The sequence below is a fragment of the Leptodactylus fuscus genome, chromosome 1, assembly GCF_031893055.1.
Source record: "Leptodactylus fuscus isolate aLepFus1 chromosome 1, aLepFus1.hap2, whole genome shotgun sequence".
In the NCBI taxonomy this organism is placed as follows: Eukaryota; Metazoa; Chordata; class Amphibia; order Anura; family Leptodactylidae; genus Leptodactylus; species Leptodactylus fuscus.
The window spans coordinates 230,736,993-230,757,015 of NC_134265.1; the positions used below are offsets into that span (position 1 = coordinate 230,736,993).

The following is a 20,023-nucleotide window of genomic DNA, read 5'->3' on the forward strand; positions in this document are numbered from 1 at the left end:
TTATCAGTATAAAAAGACACCTGTGCACACCCTCAAACAGTCAGACTCCAAACTCCACGATGGTGAAGACCAAAGAGCTGTCAAAGGACACCAGAAACAAAATTGTAGCCCTGCACCAGGCTGGGAAGACTGAATCTGCAATAGGCAACCAGCTTGGATTGAAGAAATCAACTGTGGGAGCAATAATTAGAAAATGGAAGACATACAAGACCACTGATAATCTCCCTCGATCTGGGGCTCCACGCAAAATCTCACCCCGTGGGGTCAAAATGATCACAAGAACGGTGAGCAAAAATCCCAGAACCACGCGGGGGGACCTAGTGAATGAACTGCAGAGAGCTGGGACCAATGTAACAAAGCCTACCATTAGTAACACACTACGCCGCCAGGGACTCAGATTCTGCAGTGCCAGATGTGTCCCACTGCTTAAGCCAATACATGTCCGGGCCCGTCTGAAGTTTGCTAGAGAGCATTTGGATGATCCAGAAGAGTATTGGGAGAATGTCCTATGGTCTGATGAAACCAAACTGGAACTGTTTGGTAGAAACACAACTTTTCGTGTTTGGAGGAAAAAGAATACTGAGTTGCATCCATCAAACACCATACCTACTGTAAAGCATGGGGGTGGAAACATCATGCTTTGGGGCTGTTTCTCTGCAAAGGGGCCAGGACGACTGATCCGGGTACATGAAAGAATGAATGGGGCCATGTATCGTGAGATTTTGAGTGCAAACCTCCTTCCATCAGCAAGGGCATTGAAGATGAAATGTGGCTGGGTCTTTCAACATGACAATGATCCAAAGCACACCGCCAGGGCAACGAAGGAGTGGCTTTGTAAGAAGCATTTCAAGGTCCTGGAGTGGCCTAGCCAGTCTCCAGATCTCAACCCTATAGAAAACCTTTGGAGGGAGTTGAAAGTCCATGTTGCCAAGCGACAGCCCCAAAACATCACTGCTCTAGAGGAGATCTGCATGGAGGAATGGGCCAACATACCAACAACAGTGTGTGCCAACCTTGTGAAGACTTACAGAAAACGTTTGACCTCTGTCATTGCCAACAAAGGATATATAACAAAGTATTGAGATGAAATTTTGTTACTGACCAAATACTTATTTTCCACCATAATTTGCAAATAAATTCTTACAAAATCAGACAATGTGATTTTCTGGATTTGTTTTCTCATTTTGTCTCTCATAGTTGAGGTCTACCTATGATGTAAATTACAGACGCCTCTCATCTTTTTAAGTGGTGGAACTTGCACTATTGGTGACTGACTAAATACTTTTTTGCCCCACTGTATGTCTTATGAAAATCTTAACATTTTTACATTTATCACTTGAAAATTTCTCCCATAAGGAAAACAATTACGTTGTTCATGACCCAAAGTTTTGATCTGGCCGCAGTGGAAACGCTGCAGTAAAAAAATTAAGTATTTTACAGTTCCTACATAGTCGATAGAATTCTAGCGAATCATATCCACACACTGCGGAAAAATATGTGCAGCGGAAGCACTGTGATTTCCAAAACCGTTAAAGTTTTGGAAATTGCAGCATGTCAAATATACCTTTGGAAACACAGGCAGTTTCCCTATAAATATAATGGAAGCAGAAAGTCCGCAGAGGAAACCTCCACAGACTTTCTATGAAAAGCAATGTGAGGAAAACTGCGATATGTTGCAGCCATGGTTTTTCCAGCAGCACTTTTTGCTGCAGCCCACTACATAGGGTCTTAGGTTCCATTCACACGGAGGAAAATGGTGAGGAGTTTGGTGTGGAATTTCAGTGCTGAAAAAAGCCTCCCATTGACTTCAATGGGTTCCTTTTTCTGTAAGGCTTTTTGTTTCCGTGCTGAAATTCCACACCAAATTCCTCACCATTTTCCTCCATGTGAATAGACCCTTAAAGAGGACCTTTCAACTACTGGGGCAAATGCGGTGTAATTCACCGCTAGAAAGCCGACAGTGCGCTGAATTCCAGCTTTCCCGTTCTGTGCCTCCAGTGAAGAGCTATTGGTGCCAGTACCATAGCTCTTCACTGTCAGAAGGGCATTTCTGACAGTAAGTCAGGAACACCCTTCCTCAGAGTAGTGTCTATTGCGCTGTACTGTGAGAGCAGCGTTACCGTTCAGCAGTGAGGACCGCCTCCCCTACTCCTGATAGTACTGGAGTATTGGTGGGGGGGCGCCTTCCTCACCACTCAGCATCATCGCTGGGCGATAAGGAACACTCCCTCTCACAGTACAGTGCAATAGATGCTACTGTGAGGAAGGGCGTTCCTGACAGACCATCAGAAACGCCCTCCTGACAGTGATGAGCTACAGTACGGGCACCGATAGCTCTTCAGTGGCAGCACAGAACGTGAAAGCTGAATTACACCACATGTGCCCCACGAGGTGAAAGGTCCCTTTTAACCCAAAGGTGTTTATATTTTAAAAATGTGATTCTCATGGATATTAAGACTTGCAATTCCACAAATATATATTTTTTTTATTATTTCAGTATATAATTATAAAAAAAATAGACTTACGAAGGCATCTTATTTATATTCCCTACATCTTCATAAGGGGATTGTTGACCATCTTTAATCGATTCTGATGATCTCCTTAAGGTTTCCTTTTCCAAGACCTCTTTTAGCTGAATTATTTGTCCAGGTAACAAAGTCAAAGTAGTTGGAACTGATAACTGAAACAAAAAATAAGAAGATAGGACACTCCAGAAGAAAAATATATATAAAAAAGATAAAAGTATTGTTAGGTTAAATGTGACACGTGACAACGTTCAGGCTATAATGTATTTACTAGCGGATCCATGAATATGCTACAAACCTTCAATGGGATAATTCTTGATGTTTCTGTGCAGAATGTAGAAAGAAGTAGTTAGTACGCTCCATGGACCAGCCAAAAATTCCCACAATTTTTTTTCCATAGACTATCATCAAATTTGACATTTTGTCAAATCTCACATGTATCTATATACACACCCTTACAATCTATTAATTCAGTAGGTAAAAAATGACTTGCTTTCTTGGATTTTGCGATAAAGGATTGCAAGCTCTCTCTTGCAATACTGAGATATAGTATCAAAAAATATTAATGATGTCAAATGTAGGAAATAATATATATTTGTATGCCAACACTATAAACCACATATATTGTAAATAGAGTATAAAAGAGTAGTTTGATCACTTAACCCCTCATTAAACATCAAACTACGTATAAGTAAGAAAATCATTACAACATTTTGAATTGTGTTGGTGGGCATCACACTGTTATTTTTTATAGTTCACGGCATTTCACTGTCTTGAGAAATCATGGTCCACTTATCGTCTGTGCTGTTTTAGAGAGAAAAAAAACCCTCGGAAGTAATGATTTTTTTTGCCATTTAGTGATAAAAAAAAAAAAATGTTCCCCAAAATAGTAGCAATAAATAGCATAGCTCATCCTGCAAAAAATAATTTCTCAACCAACTCTAAAAATGTTAGACTTCTCTTTCCCCAAATGGATTTTTGTTGTGCAAAAATCAGTAAAGCATAAAACAATATAAATTACTGTATTTTTCTGACTATAAGATGTACTTTTTTCCCTCCAAATTTGGGAGAAAAATAGGGGTGCGTCTTATAGTCTGAATGTGGGGTGTTTTGGTGGGAGGGGCAGAGTAGCAGAGTCACAGCATCACCCCACTCTTGCCGCTGGCTTCCTGCAGCAGGAGTAGTGGGTTGATGCTGTGGGGCCTTGGGCTGAGAGGGTGTCCCACTGGCGTGAACCTCCAAGTATCCGCCGTGCTATTATGGCAAATGCCAGATCTGTAAAGATAATGGTGGGTACTCTGCTGCAGAGCAGTCACCATAGCTACTGGGTCTCTGCTGTAATGTACAGCAAAGACCCGGAGCTAATGCCCATGATCAGAGTCCACTCTGATCGCGGGCATTACAACGTCAAATCCTCCCTAAAATATAAAAGTAGCCCCTGGGGCTGGCCCCACTGCTCCGTACCTTTCAAGTTGAAGCCGGCTCCTGCACGGCAAGATCGCAGGAGCCAACCTATTTCTTTTTGTTTTAAATTCTGATTTTATTAAAATTTTTTATAACATTTACAGGTAAAATTCACAGTAATAATGTATTAAACATGAAAATGACAAAGTCATTGTCAGGATACGGAGTCGCCGTGGTCTCCTTGCTGCGCGGCGTCTCCCTGGGAGACGTGTTAGGAGTTCTATTGGGTGTGCTTAGGTCATTAAGGGTTAATCTTTTCCTTGCCTTCAGTCTCCATGCCGTTAGCCATCAGGTGTGTTCTCTGCTGCTATTTAAACTCCACCCAGGCATGGATCCTTGCCAGCCATTCACTTTGTGTTTCCTGGTCCCCCTGCTCAGTCTGATTCCCTGTCTGTTTGTATTCCATATGTTTCTTGGTTTTTAGACCCGGCTTGAATTTTTGACCATCCCTTGTCTTTTGATTTGGTACCTTTTATTATATCTCCTGGCTTGACCTCTTGCTCGTCTGACCTCGCCTTCTCTTCTGTGTCTTGCTGGGACTTGTGGTCCTCCCTGGTTCCATGCTGTTTAGTCTTTTGTTTTGCATTGCATTTACACTGTGCTTTCTGTTTAGGTGTGACCCCGTGACTCCAGTCCCTAGGACTTTCAGGGCCTCCTCTCCCCTTATCCTAGCCGCCGGATAGAAGGTTAGGAGTCGTGGTAGGCGCACTTCAATTAGGAAGTGCATTGGTCTGCCTCATCTCAGATATTACAGCATAGTTATAGCTGCAGGGCCTGCGACCCCTTTTGTCATTAGTTGCACAGTGTTGCTTTCCCAGCTGTGTCACTTTGCACTGCCTGACCCTGACTCCAATCCTTACAGTCATATACTTAACAGTGGAAAGGTGCAGTAGTAATATTCCATAAGCACAAATAAGGAAAAGACATTAGGAAGAAAATGTGATCTATTTAGTTGTAATATTTGTGTGACAATCATCTAATTAACTGATAATTTTCAGCAATTTCAGAAGTTCATCTTAGGCTGTCTTCACACAGAGTAACGCTGGGCTTCATTCACAGCTGTACACGTGAGCGCTGCGGAAGGCTCCCGAACACTTCACATTCACTTCAATGGGAGCGCTCGTAAAGCCGGCGTTACGAGCGCTCCCATTGAAGTGAATGGGAAGTATTCGGGAGCCTTCCGCAGCGCTCGCGTGTACGGCTGTCAATGAAGCCTGGCGTTACTCCGTGTGAAGGCACCCTTAGGTTATTACAGTACTAGGTCAGCAAACAAAAAGAAAAAGAAAACTAATGTAGAATAAGGGGCTTAAGGTGAGGGGAAAGACAGGGATGAGGGGGAAGGATGGATCAAGGTGAGTAATACTAAGTGTAGGCAGTTGAGAGACGAGCCAACCTATTTCAGTGACAGCCGGGAGCTTTATGAAGGCTTACAGACTTATCATAGTAATATTACTATTGCGTCTGGTTTATGAAAATAAAACTTAAAAAAAACAGATCCGCGATGGTTACCTTTTACTTAGCATTTACTTACTTAACAATTTAGAATTTTTTATTAATAAATTATGGAGAATTTCTGTGAAACCCTGCATATTTTAACGTTTTCCCTTCTGTATTGAGAGCTCTTCTTGCTTCTCATTGTGTACTGTAAGAGTAGAAAAGGGTTGTTTCAAACAGTTATATCTCAGACATTGGTAAACGCACAAACTTTCTTTTTGTGTTATATGAAAGAAGATAATTTCTTCTTTCATGCCACACTAAACCTGTTGTGCTATCTAATTTACTTCCAGAGACATCACTGGTTGAAAACAGTCAGGATTAGGATATTTTTATGCAGCTGTATAATATATATATATATATATATATATATATATATATATATATATATATAATAGAAAAATCCCAATCCCAATATCTGTAGAAGTACATTAGATAGCACATCAGGTGTGAAGAGACTCACCTCCTTCAAATGACACAAAAAGTAAGTTTGTACGTTTAACAATGTGTGAGAATAACAGTTTTAAGCGATTCCCTCCTCATTTTCTCTACTACTAGGCCCCTACTCCTCTACGCAGTATGTCTCATTCACATCTGCGTCGGTAATGCGTTGGGGAAATCCGCATGGGGACCCCCCGAACGTACTACCGAACGCATTTGCAAGTGAAAGTGCAGTCAAAGCACACAGACCCCATAGACTATAATGGGGTCTGTGTGCTTGCCACAAGATCTCCGCAGGGAACATGCGGACGGAAAAGTACTACTTTCCTGTCCGTATGATTCGTGCGAGCAGTGCGTGGCAAGCACACAGACCCCATTATAGTCTATGGGGTCTGTGTACTTTCGCTACACACCGCTTGCAAATGCATTCGGTAGTCCGTTCGGGGGGGTCCCCATGTGGACTCCCCGAACGGATTATCACCGCAGATGTGAACCAAGAGTAACACAGTAAGGGAAAGAGTGAAAAAATGCAGGATTACATAGAAATGATCGAAAATGTGTTAATAAAGTATATTACAAAACTTATTAATGACATAAATACTGACAGAAATCAAAAATTGTCAGAAAACTGAGTTACACTTGAAATATTCTATTATTGCTTGTAATTTCATCTGGGGGAACCCTCTCCTTCTTAAGCCCTATCCCTCTTTTTAACATCAAACGACCATATCCCACGGGGATTACCATTATAGTCTATGGGGATCCATGTGCTTTTACAGCACAGTGCTTGCAATTGCGTTTGGTATTCCGTTTGGGGGCTCCCATGCAGACTCCCCCCGGACGGAATACCAACGCAGACAGGGGTGAACCGATCTTTTCTGCTGGCCGAGGCGAACGACAGAAAGCGAAGGGGGCGTGGCAGAGCGACGTTAGCAGGTAGAGAGCAGGCACGGAGAGAACCTGCTCTCTGCCTGAGCGTGAGGGGAGGCCGCTGGAGCAGCGCTGCTCCAGTGGCCTCCCCAATCCACCGCTCGGTGACGCTAAGCCAGTTCAGGACAGCTTCTCCTGGACTGGCTTAGGTAAGCAAAAATGCCGCTCTCCCCAGGGCCCTGGCATAGCGCCGCCTGAAGCGGTCGCTTCAGGTCGCCTCACAGGAGGTGCGGCGCTGAACGCAGATGTGAATGAGGGGTAAGATAACATAGGATGCTTAAGGGGGTTATCTAGGGAATAATAAAGTTAACCAGTGCAATCTCTTATTACTAGGCTGCACCCCAGTGCGCCTCTGCTGCCACTCCGATTCTTGGTCCCAAGACTGACTCCACTCTACTTAGTGGACCTACAGCTGAAGTAGAGTAAGTAATGTCACAGATTCGGAAGGACTAAAGGAGAGACAGCCGAATAAGATTTTCAACTTGCCCAATTGCCATCCACAATGGAAATAAAAAAAAGGGGGCTCCAGGGGACCAGCGTGTATATTCGCAACAAAGTTTAACCAGTGCAGGGATTCCCCGCGTAAGCGTTATTATTCCCAAAATAACCCCTTCATAGAATTTCTGCATGTGCTGTGTAAATGAGTGTTTGAGTGATAGCTTTTTAACACCTAGGAATGGAGTCTCTGAATGGAATTAGTGAAAGAATGTCCAAACATGAATTATTCAGTTTTTTTATTTCTGAGAACTCCCAGAAACATTTACTTCCATATGGGTGAAAAGCTGAACATAACATACACACACACACACACACACACACACACACACACACACACACACACACACCCTTAAGTCTAAGTACTTATTAGTAAAACCAAGGGAGAGCTGAGCTAGTGGCCTTTATACAGGGATGGCAACTACAAGAAAATACATGTACAACTAGTCATTTATTTATTTTTTTGCATACCTGAGACACGGTCAGAATAAAACCTTTCCACTCCTCAGCCTCTTCTGCAGTTTCAGTCTGTAAGATCAGTTAGAAATATATTTTGCACATATTTTTTATATTTCATGTACATTTAGATTTCATTTTGGTGAATTTGGCTAACAGGTCAACAGGACAATTTCTATAATTTATAATAACACAATAGGGCCAACTGTTTATTTAAAGCAAAAAGTAAAAACAGAAGAAATCCCAACCCTTTTAACTGCAGCCTATTTTATATTATTGTTTGGCCCTTTTTTGTTTTTGCCATCAGAATCCATACATCAAGGAATTGTCCACTTTCAATCCAATACTGACAGGCAAATATTATTGTTTGTATAATTAAAGGTTATACAGTTTTCCAGTATCAATTCCTCACGGTTTTCTAGATCTCTGTTTGCTGTCATCCATTCTGCTTATTCCCAGCGGATAAAAATCAGTCCATGGTCATGTGATTTATAGTCCATGGTCATGTGATTTATAGTCCATGGTCATGTGATGGACACACAGGTGCACAGCTCCTTACCAGGCAGATGTCTGATTACTGTGCTGTGACTATAACGAGCTGTGCACCTGTGTGTCCATCACATGACCATGGACCGTAAATCACATGACCATGGACTGTATATCACATGACTATGGACTGATTTGTATCCACTGGGAGTAAGAAGAATGAATGACTGTAATCAGAGATCTAGAAAACTGAGGAATTAATACAGAAAGTATATTGGAAAATTGTACAACTTTTTATTATACAAACAATAACATTTGTCTATCAATATTGGACTGAAACTGGACAACCCCTATAAAATGAACATGCCAGTTTGAGGATTGTAATTTCAGTACAGTAAGCTTTCTCCACCAACCACCAATACAACGAGACTTATGCTACCAAGGAACGCTTGCTCTTCCAGTCTTGGATTAAACAACACATTTTATAAATACTTCTATTTCTCTTAAACTGTTAAGCAGTAAATGGCAGCCCGGGTCTACTTGCAATAGGTGACCTGGCCCATTGTGCAAGACTAGAAGGCCTGACCTTTGAAGTCTGAATGCAAATCATGTGAAATATGTTGTGAGACTCTGCAGATGATGTAAATTGAAGAATTTGGGCATGACTATTGTGTTAATGTTTTGGAACACAGACAAGACTTTATAAAGCATACTAAATAGTGTAATGAAGAATAATGCCATTGTTTTGTGACACTGCAGAGATATAGAAGGCTCATTCTTGGGGATGAATCAGTAAACATACTTGTATTTATTTGCCAAACACAGAGTTCTGTCTGTTACGTATTGTGACTCACCTTTATGTACACTTCCTCATTTGGAAACTTCAGTATAACTTCTGTCCATTGTATCTGGTTAGGATATTTGTCCGTCACAGATGACAAATGCTGCAGGCTTATGCTATCAGTAAACTGTTTAAGTAAAGCAAAAGAGTTACATATCTGACAAATATAGAAATCCCATTAGTTAATCTTAACAATTTGCTAGAAGTAAAAAGTATTTGATCCTACTGATGTAAGGTATACTATGGGAAAAGTAGAAAAGAAGGTTCGCAACACTCCGATCTATAAAAACTCGATTCTTTAATTCATCTCATTAAAATGAGTTCACATAACACGAACAAAGTGGCAGTAGGAAAACATATAAAGTGCTTAAAAATAATGCTAACGCGTTTCGGGGTAGAGTTTCCCCTTATTCATAGCGCTATTTTAATGAGATGAATTAAAGAATCGAGTTTTTATAGATCGGAGTGTTGCGAACCATCTTCTTTTCTACTTTTCCCATGGCTGATTGTCCTCTTTAGTCCGGAGGAAAGGTTTGGCACCTCGGTATACTGAATTCATAGCAGTAAGTCTCAGTCTACTTTTTTCTATTTATGAGTATACTATAGTCAACTATATGTTCTAGAGAGAGTAAAACTTGGTAGAGTCATGTGATGAGAAGGACCTGAGTGAGCTTGGAGATCACTAACTAAATTACAGCATGTAATGTCAATCAGCTGCTTCTAAAGCCAGCAGGATATTGCCGTGTATTAAAAGAGCTATGGACTTGCTATACAGGGATGTTATATTACCACTTACCAACATTAGTGCAGCCTCATCAGAATATGCAATTCAAATTGTAGAAATGAAGCTATTGACAGAGGCATAATCAGGAAAGACAGGGTCCCATAGCAACATTTTCACAATCCCTCCAGTGTAATCCCACTTTTACTGTCCTCCACATGGTATATTGTCCCTTTATTGCACCCATAAAATACATTGCCTCCTTTAATGGATTCCATACATATACTTTCCCCAATATAGACCATATACAGTATACAATTGCCATTACAAGCTTCCATAAAGTAAGTGCCCATGTTACAAGCCCCCATACAGTAAGAGTCCCCATTCCAGGCCCCCATACAGTAAGTCCTCATGTACAGGCCTCAATACAGTATGTGCCCCGGTCATAGGCCCCCAGATAGTGCCAAGCTGGGCTACCTACTGTATTACTCTAACAGATAATGGCCAATTTTCACTTACTTGTCCCGCTCCTGGCCAAAGCCGCCTTTGTTTAGGCCTCTGTGGGGTTCCACATATTACATCCTCACACTGAAGAGTAACAGGACACTGTGTCCTGGGCATAACCGCTGCACACAGCATCTGGGACCCAATAGCAGCCACTACAGCTGCTGGGGCAGTAGTTATACCCCTGTCCATAGGTAAAAAAGGTACAAAGGAGTGCCATAAAAACGATAAAGGGCATGGAAGACCTCTGTTAAGAAAAAAGATTCTAATTGTATTCATTTAGTCTTGAGAACAGACGTCAAAGGGGAAACATGATAAATCTGCATAAGTTTATAGATGGCCTATGCAAAAAGTATGATGAAAGACAAAAGGGCACTCTCTTTGTCCAATGACAGCAAAAGTTATAATGTCCAGAGGCAATAAGACTTCCTTACTAGAAACTGTGACGCTGGTCACCGAAGTAACAGGTGACAGCTTCAAAAAAGGCTTAAATACCTTCTTACAGCAAAATTAGATTGATGCTTAAAGTGATTTTTTCAGGCATCATCACCTCAGATCAGTGGGGGTCCGACAACTCGGGCACTGCACAGATCAATGGTTCACATGCCATGTGACTTCATGTTGATTGGTCACATGGTCTGTTCGCAGCTCTGTTCCATTCAAAAGAATGGGGCTGAGTTGTTACATCATGCACAGCTGCAATACAATGCACAACACCATGCTTGGTTTCGGGGAAGAAGCTACCCAGTGCTGTGGTCTCTAAAAACAGCTGAATTGAAGAATTATAGTAAGGATAGGGCATCAATTGAAAAGCCTAGAAAAAGCCTTAAATAAGGGAAACTCAACATGGCGTAAATTAGATAACATAATTTGTGAAAAAGGTACAAGATACTCACATCTGAACAGAAAAACATTGTTTCTTTGAAAACAAATCATACTTGTGACACTGCTCTAAAAAAAAACCTCATAAGGATGTTGATTTGCCGTAAATAATTTATGTGTTCTATTCGCCACTGATGTTTTGTACCGTACTAGTTATTGTTGTGTTCTATCAACTATTGATGTACCTAGTTGCAACACGTTGCGCACATTGAGCACGTGTTCTTTATTCCTATACCTGGTTCACCACTGCATTTGGTAATCCATTCGGGGAGTCCGCATGAGGAACCTTTCCCGAACGGAATACCGAATGAATTGACAAGCGGTGAGCAGTGAAAGCAAATGGATCCCATAGTCTATAATGGGGTACGTGTGCTTTCCGCGTGCTGCCAGCACGAGTCACGCGGACATGAAAGTAGATCAAGAAGTACTTTTTTGCCCGCATGTTCCATGCGGACACCGCGAGGAAAGCACACGGACCCCATTATAGTCTATGGGATCCTTGTGCTTTCATAAGCTCTCCACTTGCCAATGTGTTCAGTATTCCATTTGGTGGGTCCCCATGCGGACTCCCCGAATGGATTTCCAAAAGCAGATGTGAACCAGATATTAAAGCTAAGAGGAACTTCAATCAAAGGCCAAGTGTAATATACACACAGGTTGGTGATGCAGTGTAGTCATGCAGAAAATAACAACGACTTGTATATTGGAACTGTACTTTACTGCACTTAATTGTGAAATGCAGTACAGAGTTTAACATGCCAAATGTTACAGGACTTCAAAGCAATGGCTTCAATTACGGGGAGTTTTATATATATATATATATATATATATATATATATATATATATTTCCAACCCACTGGCTAACACGGTACAAGAACGAACATTTTCCTTATACTAAGGGGAGTTTACAAGAAGTGAGAGGTGACTCTCAGCTGAGGCTCCCAATCACAGTCACTGACTCAGTCCTATGGTGCGTTGTGATGTAGTAGGCTCCTTCCTGGGATGAGACAGACTGGACAGAAACAACATGCAGCCCAAGAGTGTAACTAGCAAAGACTGGGCACCATAGTAATCTTTTGACTGGGGCTCCCCTTGCCACCACAGGGTATAGTGCCCCCTTTCCTGGCCCCCACACAGTATATTGTCGCTTTCCTGTTCCCCATATGGTATAATGTCCCCTTTATCTCCATAGGAGTATAATGCCCCTTTGTCTAGCCCCCATCTGGTATAACACTCTCTTTACTGCTCCTACACACTATAAAGCTCCCTTTACTGGTCCCCACATGATATATCTTCCCCTTTTCTGTCCCTATATGATATAAAGCCCCCAACACTGTATATTGCGCTCTTATTGTCCTCCATAGAGTTTTCTGCCTTCTTTACAGGTACCTATATAGTAAGTGCTTGTGACTTTAGGCCTCCACATGCCACAGACCCCTCTGGAGTTTGTCCAATTCTTAGACATCGCCTTTAAGAATAATAGCAAAAAATAGAAAAAAAGCCTGATGAAACTCTTACTGCATGAAACGATCGTCGCTTGATCTGTTTGTTATACCATCTACTCTATCCCTATGCACTGGATGTTTTTAAAAAGATGAAATAAAGCCTTCTGCTTTTAAAGAACCCGTTGTTTGGTGAGTGTCCTGTGCTTTTTTCTATTTTTTGCTACTTTTTGTATGGACTTCTTATGCAGAGAGCACCATTTGGCAAGCTTGTTAGCTTTTATATTTGACAATGTGGTTACCCGTACTTTATGCTCCACCTCATTGCATCTGTTTTCTCAGGAACAAAGAACTTTGTGTGTTCAGTAGTGCCGATTTTTTTCTACTTTTTTCCCCATTAAGAATAATGTTTCATAAAGGGCGTGGCTTGCTGTCTGCAGGCATGGAGTACACGTGTTATCTCTGAGCTCCGTCTGCTGGCCTGCTTAAACTTCTTTTATTTGGGTCACATAACCTCCTTTGACACCCTAACTGGATCTACAACTTGTCTGGACCTGCCAGTATTCTATTTGGAGCTATAGAGAGCCCAGACTGTGACTTCACACTTGAAGCCTAGCTGTGGCACTATAGCCTCAGGCTAAAGTGCCGGCCACTGGACATCGTGGCCCCATGATTCCCGCATCATACCCTCAGGATGCTCGCAGACCTGTGGGAAAGGTGAACGGATATCCTGACATTCCTTCTCAGGACTGCCACCTGAACTGTGACATTACTCCATCTGCTTTCTTCTGGTGCTGAAGGACCTGGGGGGGTTGAGTGGATGGTCCCCCTTCTGAGCCTCCGAACTACTATCATCAGGTTGGTGGACCCAGGGGAAGTTTGCCCTGCCTGGACCCTGTCCCTCTTTCTGATGCAAAACAAGATTATTTTCCCAAAGTGCATTATCTCACATTTGAAAAAGCTGAACTTCATTATTTGGACTAGTAAAGCTAGATCATTTGCCATGTAACAAACCCCTCCATGACTATGACCTCTTACACACTTTTGTGTCATTGCCTGACAAACTTTGCCTAGGTTATCTAGACAGCCAGACAGTCCCAGGGCCATATCTGTCATCAGGCTTCAGGTTGTATAATGCTGAGTCCCTGAGGGGGCAGCACTGAGAGTATTGAGCAAACCTCACTAGATTTGTCTAGAGAGGTTTGCCCAGTGGTTTTGTTTCGACCAAACATGTCCAAAATGGAGTTACTATTATTATACTCTAGGGTCTCTTCATACCCCAGAGTATAATGAGTAGAGGCCCAGGGAAGGTAATATTAAACATAACAGTGTTACTCACCAACCATGTGCTCTGAGACATCTCTGAGATCGGCCCAAAGACTGTAACAAGAGCCTCGGTGAGGTAACAGTGTTTGTTATGTTTAATCATCTCCCCAGGGCTTCGGCTCACTATAGTATGCTGAGAAGCCATTATAATTTTCCCCAGGTATGTCTAAGTGGTGTTGATGGGGGATTCACTTATGAAAATTTAGTCCTGGACCATCCAATGTGTCAACACAACTCTGCTTCTGTCAAATAAATCAATAAGATTAGTTTGTCATGATCTGCCCTCAGTAATGTCATTGTCAAGATTCCGTTTTTTTTAGAACAGAAGAAAAAGTCCAGAAGATCTGTCAGAATTTCGGCTAAGTTCGCATTAGCTTCCTTTATAGTTATGAATAGGATGGTGGACCACAAAAATAATATAGTGACAGATGCAGAGTATAATCACTCAGTGTAATAAAAACAAAACAGAAGACAAAAGTTTTCTTCTGAGTTCTTTACTTTTCAGATAGGAATAGGGCCTGCCCCATATTTTGTACTGTAGCTCAATTCTAAGGCCCAGACACTGGTTTATGAAAAATATGGTAGAGTACATGGGGCCATAGACATGAATGGCTATGTGTGATATCCGTAGATATTAATCCGTGATTACACATAGTATATGGACCCATTCATGTCTATGACCCAATGGACACTACCATATTTTTCACAGATATATGAAATGATAATGTATAGAAAAAAATATGGTCATATGTATGAAGACTAAAGGTTAAACCTAAAATTCTGTGCTATATTCACTGGGTTCTGTAATATCAAAGCCTAACCTACTAAACCTGCTGCACCGTTTCAAAGCAGCTTGTTCCTGCAGGGCTTTACACATACTACTTGCCTTTTACATACCAAGTATCATAATATAGCGTGATGTGTTACTGCATATATCAAGTATCATGCAAGTTGTTTTCTACAGATAGGAATCTACTGCTCAACACCAACACTATAACCATGAGAGTTACTGTAATAAAGAATTCCAAGTAACATCGTATTAGTTTTGGTGCAAGATGAGTAAAGTTGGCCGTACTTTAGATGAACCACTCATACACATGGACATTTAAAGAGGACCTGTCACGACCCATAACAGTGTGAATTACCATACTACCTTTATACCTAGCCACCTTCATAGTTCCTCGGCTCTCTCACTATTTTCGATGTTATGTATATGCAAATTAGTCTTTGGAATGCTAATGAATTCATATCTTGACAACTGGGAGGTTCTAGTCCTTCACTGTCAACTGCACTTGAACCTTCTCTTCTGTGATACTGTCCAATCAGAGGAGAAGCCTGATACCATGTGACCTTGCTCTCCTTTGTGTTCAGGAGCAATAGGAGAAGCATAGTGAAAGGAGGAAACCCTGGAGATAATCTGTATAGTAGGGAAAACCCCTGGAGGGAATGAACAGTTTATCCAGCATGGGCATAATGCCACACATAGCTGGCCACAGACACACCTATAAACAGCTATTAAAACCTTCTATACCTGAAGGCATTCCCTATAAGCCCTTCCTTCAAAGCAAACAGTGACCTAGGAGACATAAGCAATTCCCTTTAAAATATGCAATAATACAAGCAGTTCAACTTCTTAGACACAGTCGATGCTCAAACTTTGCAATAACCCCTCAGACATAAGCGATTTAGCTCCAACTTTCTTGATAACCTTTCAGAAAAGTGATTTTCCTCCAAGTATATAACAACCCCTTAGACGCAAGCGATTCTTCAATTGTGCAATAACCCCTCAGAAACAATTTTCCAACTCTCCAATAACAGCTCAGACGTGAATGATTTTCCTCCAAAACTGTAATAGCACCTCTGACACGTTCTCAAACTACAACTCTGCGATATCCCTCTTGCACTAGCGGTTCTCCAATTCTGCAATAAACCCTCAAATAAGCAATTTCACTTCAACTCTGCAATGATCTTTCAGAAAAGTGATTTTCCTCAGAGTATGTAATAATAACCCCTCAGACACAAATGATTTTCCTCCAACTCTGCAATAACCCCTCAGACACAAGTAATTCTGCACCACACGCAGTATACTATGTCCTAAGTGGTTCCCAAATTTGGGAACATCAGCTGTAAGGCTCTAGTGCTACCATAATGGGGTGTCCTTAGTAGAGAAGAGCGAATAGTATTTGAAACTATAGTTTCAAATGCTATTTGCTCATCTCTAGTCCTTAGTGCTTCTGCACTACCCCTCTACACACAGACGTCAGAACATTATGTGTGGGAGCATGTTGGGCTATGGAGGGGGACCCCTATTGAAATATTCCATTAGCATTAGGTCAGTTAAAAAAAAAACAAAAAAAACTGCCAGTCAGTATGTGATTAGAGGGGCCCCCCTTCTAATCTCTGAGACTACATGCAATTGCCTTTGTTGCATGGTGGGTAACTGTTCCTCAATGTTCCCGATAAGCTTTTGTAGCTACAAAGAGGGACAGTTAGGGACCTCTGCATTATTCCTTCTAAGCTGAACTATACATAGCTGCAACAACTGAATATCAATGTACAATGTGTGCCTTCATGATTAACCACATACTAGTCAAAAATAAAGGGTAAGTGGCATCCAGCTCTAGTGAAAGTCATTGTCTACATCCCTGGTGTTCTAGAGTATCAAAGAGGCCAATGTCTGTATCCCTGGTGTTCTAGGACAGTGAAGGAGTTAATATGAGGATCCCTGTGGTCTAAAACAGTTAGGAGGGTAATTTGTCACTATGCTTGATTAAGACAATGAATGGAGTTGATATCAGTATACCTGGTCTAAGGAAGTGATGGGTTGATGTCAGTAAAAGGGTCAGTATACCTGGAAGAAAATGTCACTAAAGGGAAAATATCTAGGTCAGTAAGGAAGCAAACATAATGATCCCTAGTAAGTATAACTGGTGGTCTAGGGCAGTTAAAGGGATAAACTAAGAATCACTGGTAGGACTGTGAAAGTCTTAATGCTGCATACCTGGGATTCAGTGGTTACTGACCTCTCCAGGCTGCAGTGCTGCCCCAGCTGTAACTTCTTGTTACCTTCTTGCAACAATCATAGAAATGAGTGTAGGTAGGAGATAGTGAGAGACTGTGGGTCTGCACAGTTATCTCCACATTTGGGTAGAGTGAATTATTTGTTTTTGCGGCATGGTCACTGCTGTGATTGCCGCAACCCCTATAGGCACTCCATTGAATCCATGTAATGTACATTATTTAACAATTTCTGGTTATGAATTTCTCTAATTGACAAATGTGGGTTCAACAAGGATCAGCCATCACTTTCACAGAGTAATTGAAACCTTATTCAAACATTCTTGAAATGGGGTGCACACAACACGTCTGATTCGTTTCATATTTTTTCTTATACCACTTTGTCTATGGTAGTTCTGAGCTAAGTGCAATGCACGTTGTGGTATACAGGTCCCCATGTTGTATTACGCAGCAGTGTCAATAGGGTTCTATGTGTGCTATCCAAATAAACCACTTGAGGCTGGGGCCTCACGGAATGTAAACACCGCAATTTGCCCGTAGCGGAGACTCTGCGGGAAAAATCGCGGCATTTTACAGTGCAAGCAAAGGGGATGGGATTCATGCGAATCCCATGTCAACTTTGCTGAAGAAATTGCAGCGCGGACACGCTGCAATTTGCAAAGCTGTTGCGGCTTTGCAAATCGCAGCATGTCAATTATATCTACGGAAATGCCGGTGGCTTTCCTGTAGATATAATGGGAAGAGAAAGTCCGCAGAGGAAAACTCTGTGAACTTTCTCTTCAAAGCGCTACGGAAAGAACTGCAATGCGATCATGCAGCGGTTCTTTCCGCAGCGCTTTAGCGCTGCAATTATGGCCCATGGGGCCTTAGTCTTAAGGGGTTTTCCAGGCAAAATTTTTTTAGTTTTATTTTATAAAGGTCTGTTAGTGCTAGTGATGGGTTAATAAGTACACCCATATACCTGTAGCAGTGATTAGAGTGATTTCTGAGTGTCTCAGGTTGCTGCTGCATCCACTGTGTTTGTTTACAAGGTGTAGCTTCCTGCTGTGCAGCTTCCTGTGTAGCTGCTGCACTAACTCCCTCTCACTCAGCCCCTCCTCTCTCACTCCATTACAAAACCCTCAGTCTCACTAGCCTAACCCCTCCCACCCTGCTTGTGTCAATAAGCCTCCCACTCTCATTGACTAGTGATCCTGCCCATTACTAGCCCCTCCCACTCTCCCCATCTTCCCCGGCTAAGCTATTCCGTCCATTACCAGAAGATAGGAAGAGGGGGAGAACCCGTTCCCCAGACAAAAGAAGGCTTGGTAAGTATTGCAGGGGATAAGGGAGGGGCAAGAGTGATGGTAACGTTCTGATTCAGATGTGGTAAAACGAAATGTCACGGATTATCAAAAAGTGTCCATGGAGCGGTCACATGACCGCTCCAGAGATATGGGCAATTATAGATTTTTTTAAATTGATGTAAATTAGAAGTGAGATGGGGGAGGTAATTTAATTTAGGGGTTAATATCAGTTTATCCTGGACAACCCTTTTAAACAGAACAACAATATTCTTATTCCTCTGGGTGTGAAAATAGGGAGACAGCCCAAATATCTATGAAGAAAGGTGGTCTGCATGTTAGTTTATTAATGCACATTAAGTTGTTTTATTTATAGCAAGCAATCCAGAAATTATTTAGCTATTTTGATCCTAACAGTCTAAAAGATCAGTGGGGGTCCAACACCAAGGACCCCTGACCGTGGTCCTCTTGCTAGTGCCCTTTGCTATTTATATTGCACAGTATCTTTTATAGTGACTGTGCAATATAATTACAGCCTGTAATAACATCAAAGGCTGCTATAAAACAGTAATGTAAATAGTAAAGGGACCCCACACAGTATAATATGCTCCTCAGAGCCCCCCCACCCCTACAGTTTAATGCTCCACAGTGCCCCCATAAAGTACAATATGCTCCACACAGTATAATATGCTCTGGAAGCTTAAGCAATTTAGTGTTGACAAATATTTGTGAGGTTCAGCCCTCCAGTAGAAATAACAGTTAAACTAATCTTGCCTCACCTCTCCTGGCATCCTTGCTGTGTCCGCCAGTCTCCTAGGTATCCAACAATTTCCATTGTCCTCTTCAGCCTTCTTCCGATAACAAGTGTCATGACGTAAGTTGGTCGAACATGAACGCCGAGGCCCAATCATAGGCCTCAATGTTGACCCCAGGGTGTGTGACATCAGTTTACAGGTAAGAAGAAGCCCAAAGGGGACACTGAGAACTGTCAGACACCTACGAGAGGTGAGAATAAGTGCCATGGTGCTGCGGAGCCCCAGCCATCATCAGCTGACAGTGGGTCCCCTACCCCACCGGGCCTTATTATGCCACTATTTGGCAATAGAACTCAAGGTTACAAACAACTGCCTTGTGACACTATGCGCACCAACTATTTATTACACTGTGAGGGAAGTGCTATCCACCCTGTCATATATCTACACAATTAGGTTTCAAGTTTGTTGCCATGATAGCTGGGGAAGGGGGGTCAATAGCCTTACAAAGTCCCCTGAATCTACCATGGCCATACACCTATTGGTCATCAGCATGTCTTACACAAACACGTATAATATACAGTTTGCTTACCTTTTCTTGCTTTTTGTCATTGTAAAAAAATAATTTTGCTCCACGTAGCTCAGTCCAGTACTTGACTTCCTAAAATCAAAACAAATATTTTATAATGATATTAATAAAAAAAATATATGAATGTGTATTTGCCTCAATAAAGAATAATAATTAGTACAAAGGTAGTAAAACAACTATTTATCTAAAAAAAAATAATGTTTTCTTTGAATGTTATAAGTTTCTTACTAGTATCTGCAGAAAGTCAAGAAAAGGCCATAGGTCAGGTGACAGAAGGTAAATTATACAAATACAATAAATAGAGATATGTCCAGTCAATGGGTAAAAATATAATAATCACTAAAGGCTAAAATCCTAACCCTTATGGATACTG

At 41.6% G+C, this 20,023-nt stretch overlaps 2 protein-coding genes across 3 annotated transcripts in view; one reads left to right on the top strand and one right to left on the bottom strand.

Annotated features, from left to right (window-relative positions):
* UBA6 (ubiquitin like modifier activating enzyme 6) overlaps positions 1-20,023 on the top strand; it is a 344,476-nt gene that overhangs the window by 88,235 nt on the left and 236,218 nt on the right. The gene's annotated exons all lie outside the window — the stretch shown is intronic.
* The window catches only part of STAP1 (signal transducing adaptor family member 1), a 70,166-nt gene that overhangs the window by 23,552 nt on the left and 26,591 nt on the right, over positions 1-20,023 (bottom strand). For both annotated transcript variants that reach the window (XM_075283942.1, XM_075283935.1), the window contains exons 2-5: positions 19,654-19,722; positions 9,146-9,259; positions 7,821-7,877; positions 2,526-2,680 (exon numbers count right to left, since the gene is read on the bottom strand). In XM_075283942.1, coding sequence (XP_075140043.1) covers positions 2,526-2,680; positions 7,821-7,877; positions 9,146-9,259; positions 19,654-19,722 — 395 coding nt within the window. The remainder of the gene's footprint in view (positions 1-2,525; positions 2,681-7,820; positions 7,878-9,145; positions 9,260-19,653; positions 19,723-20,023) is intronic.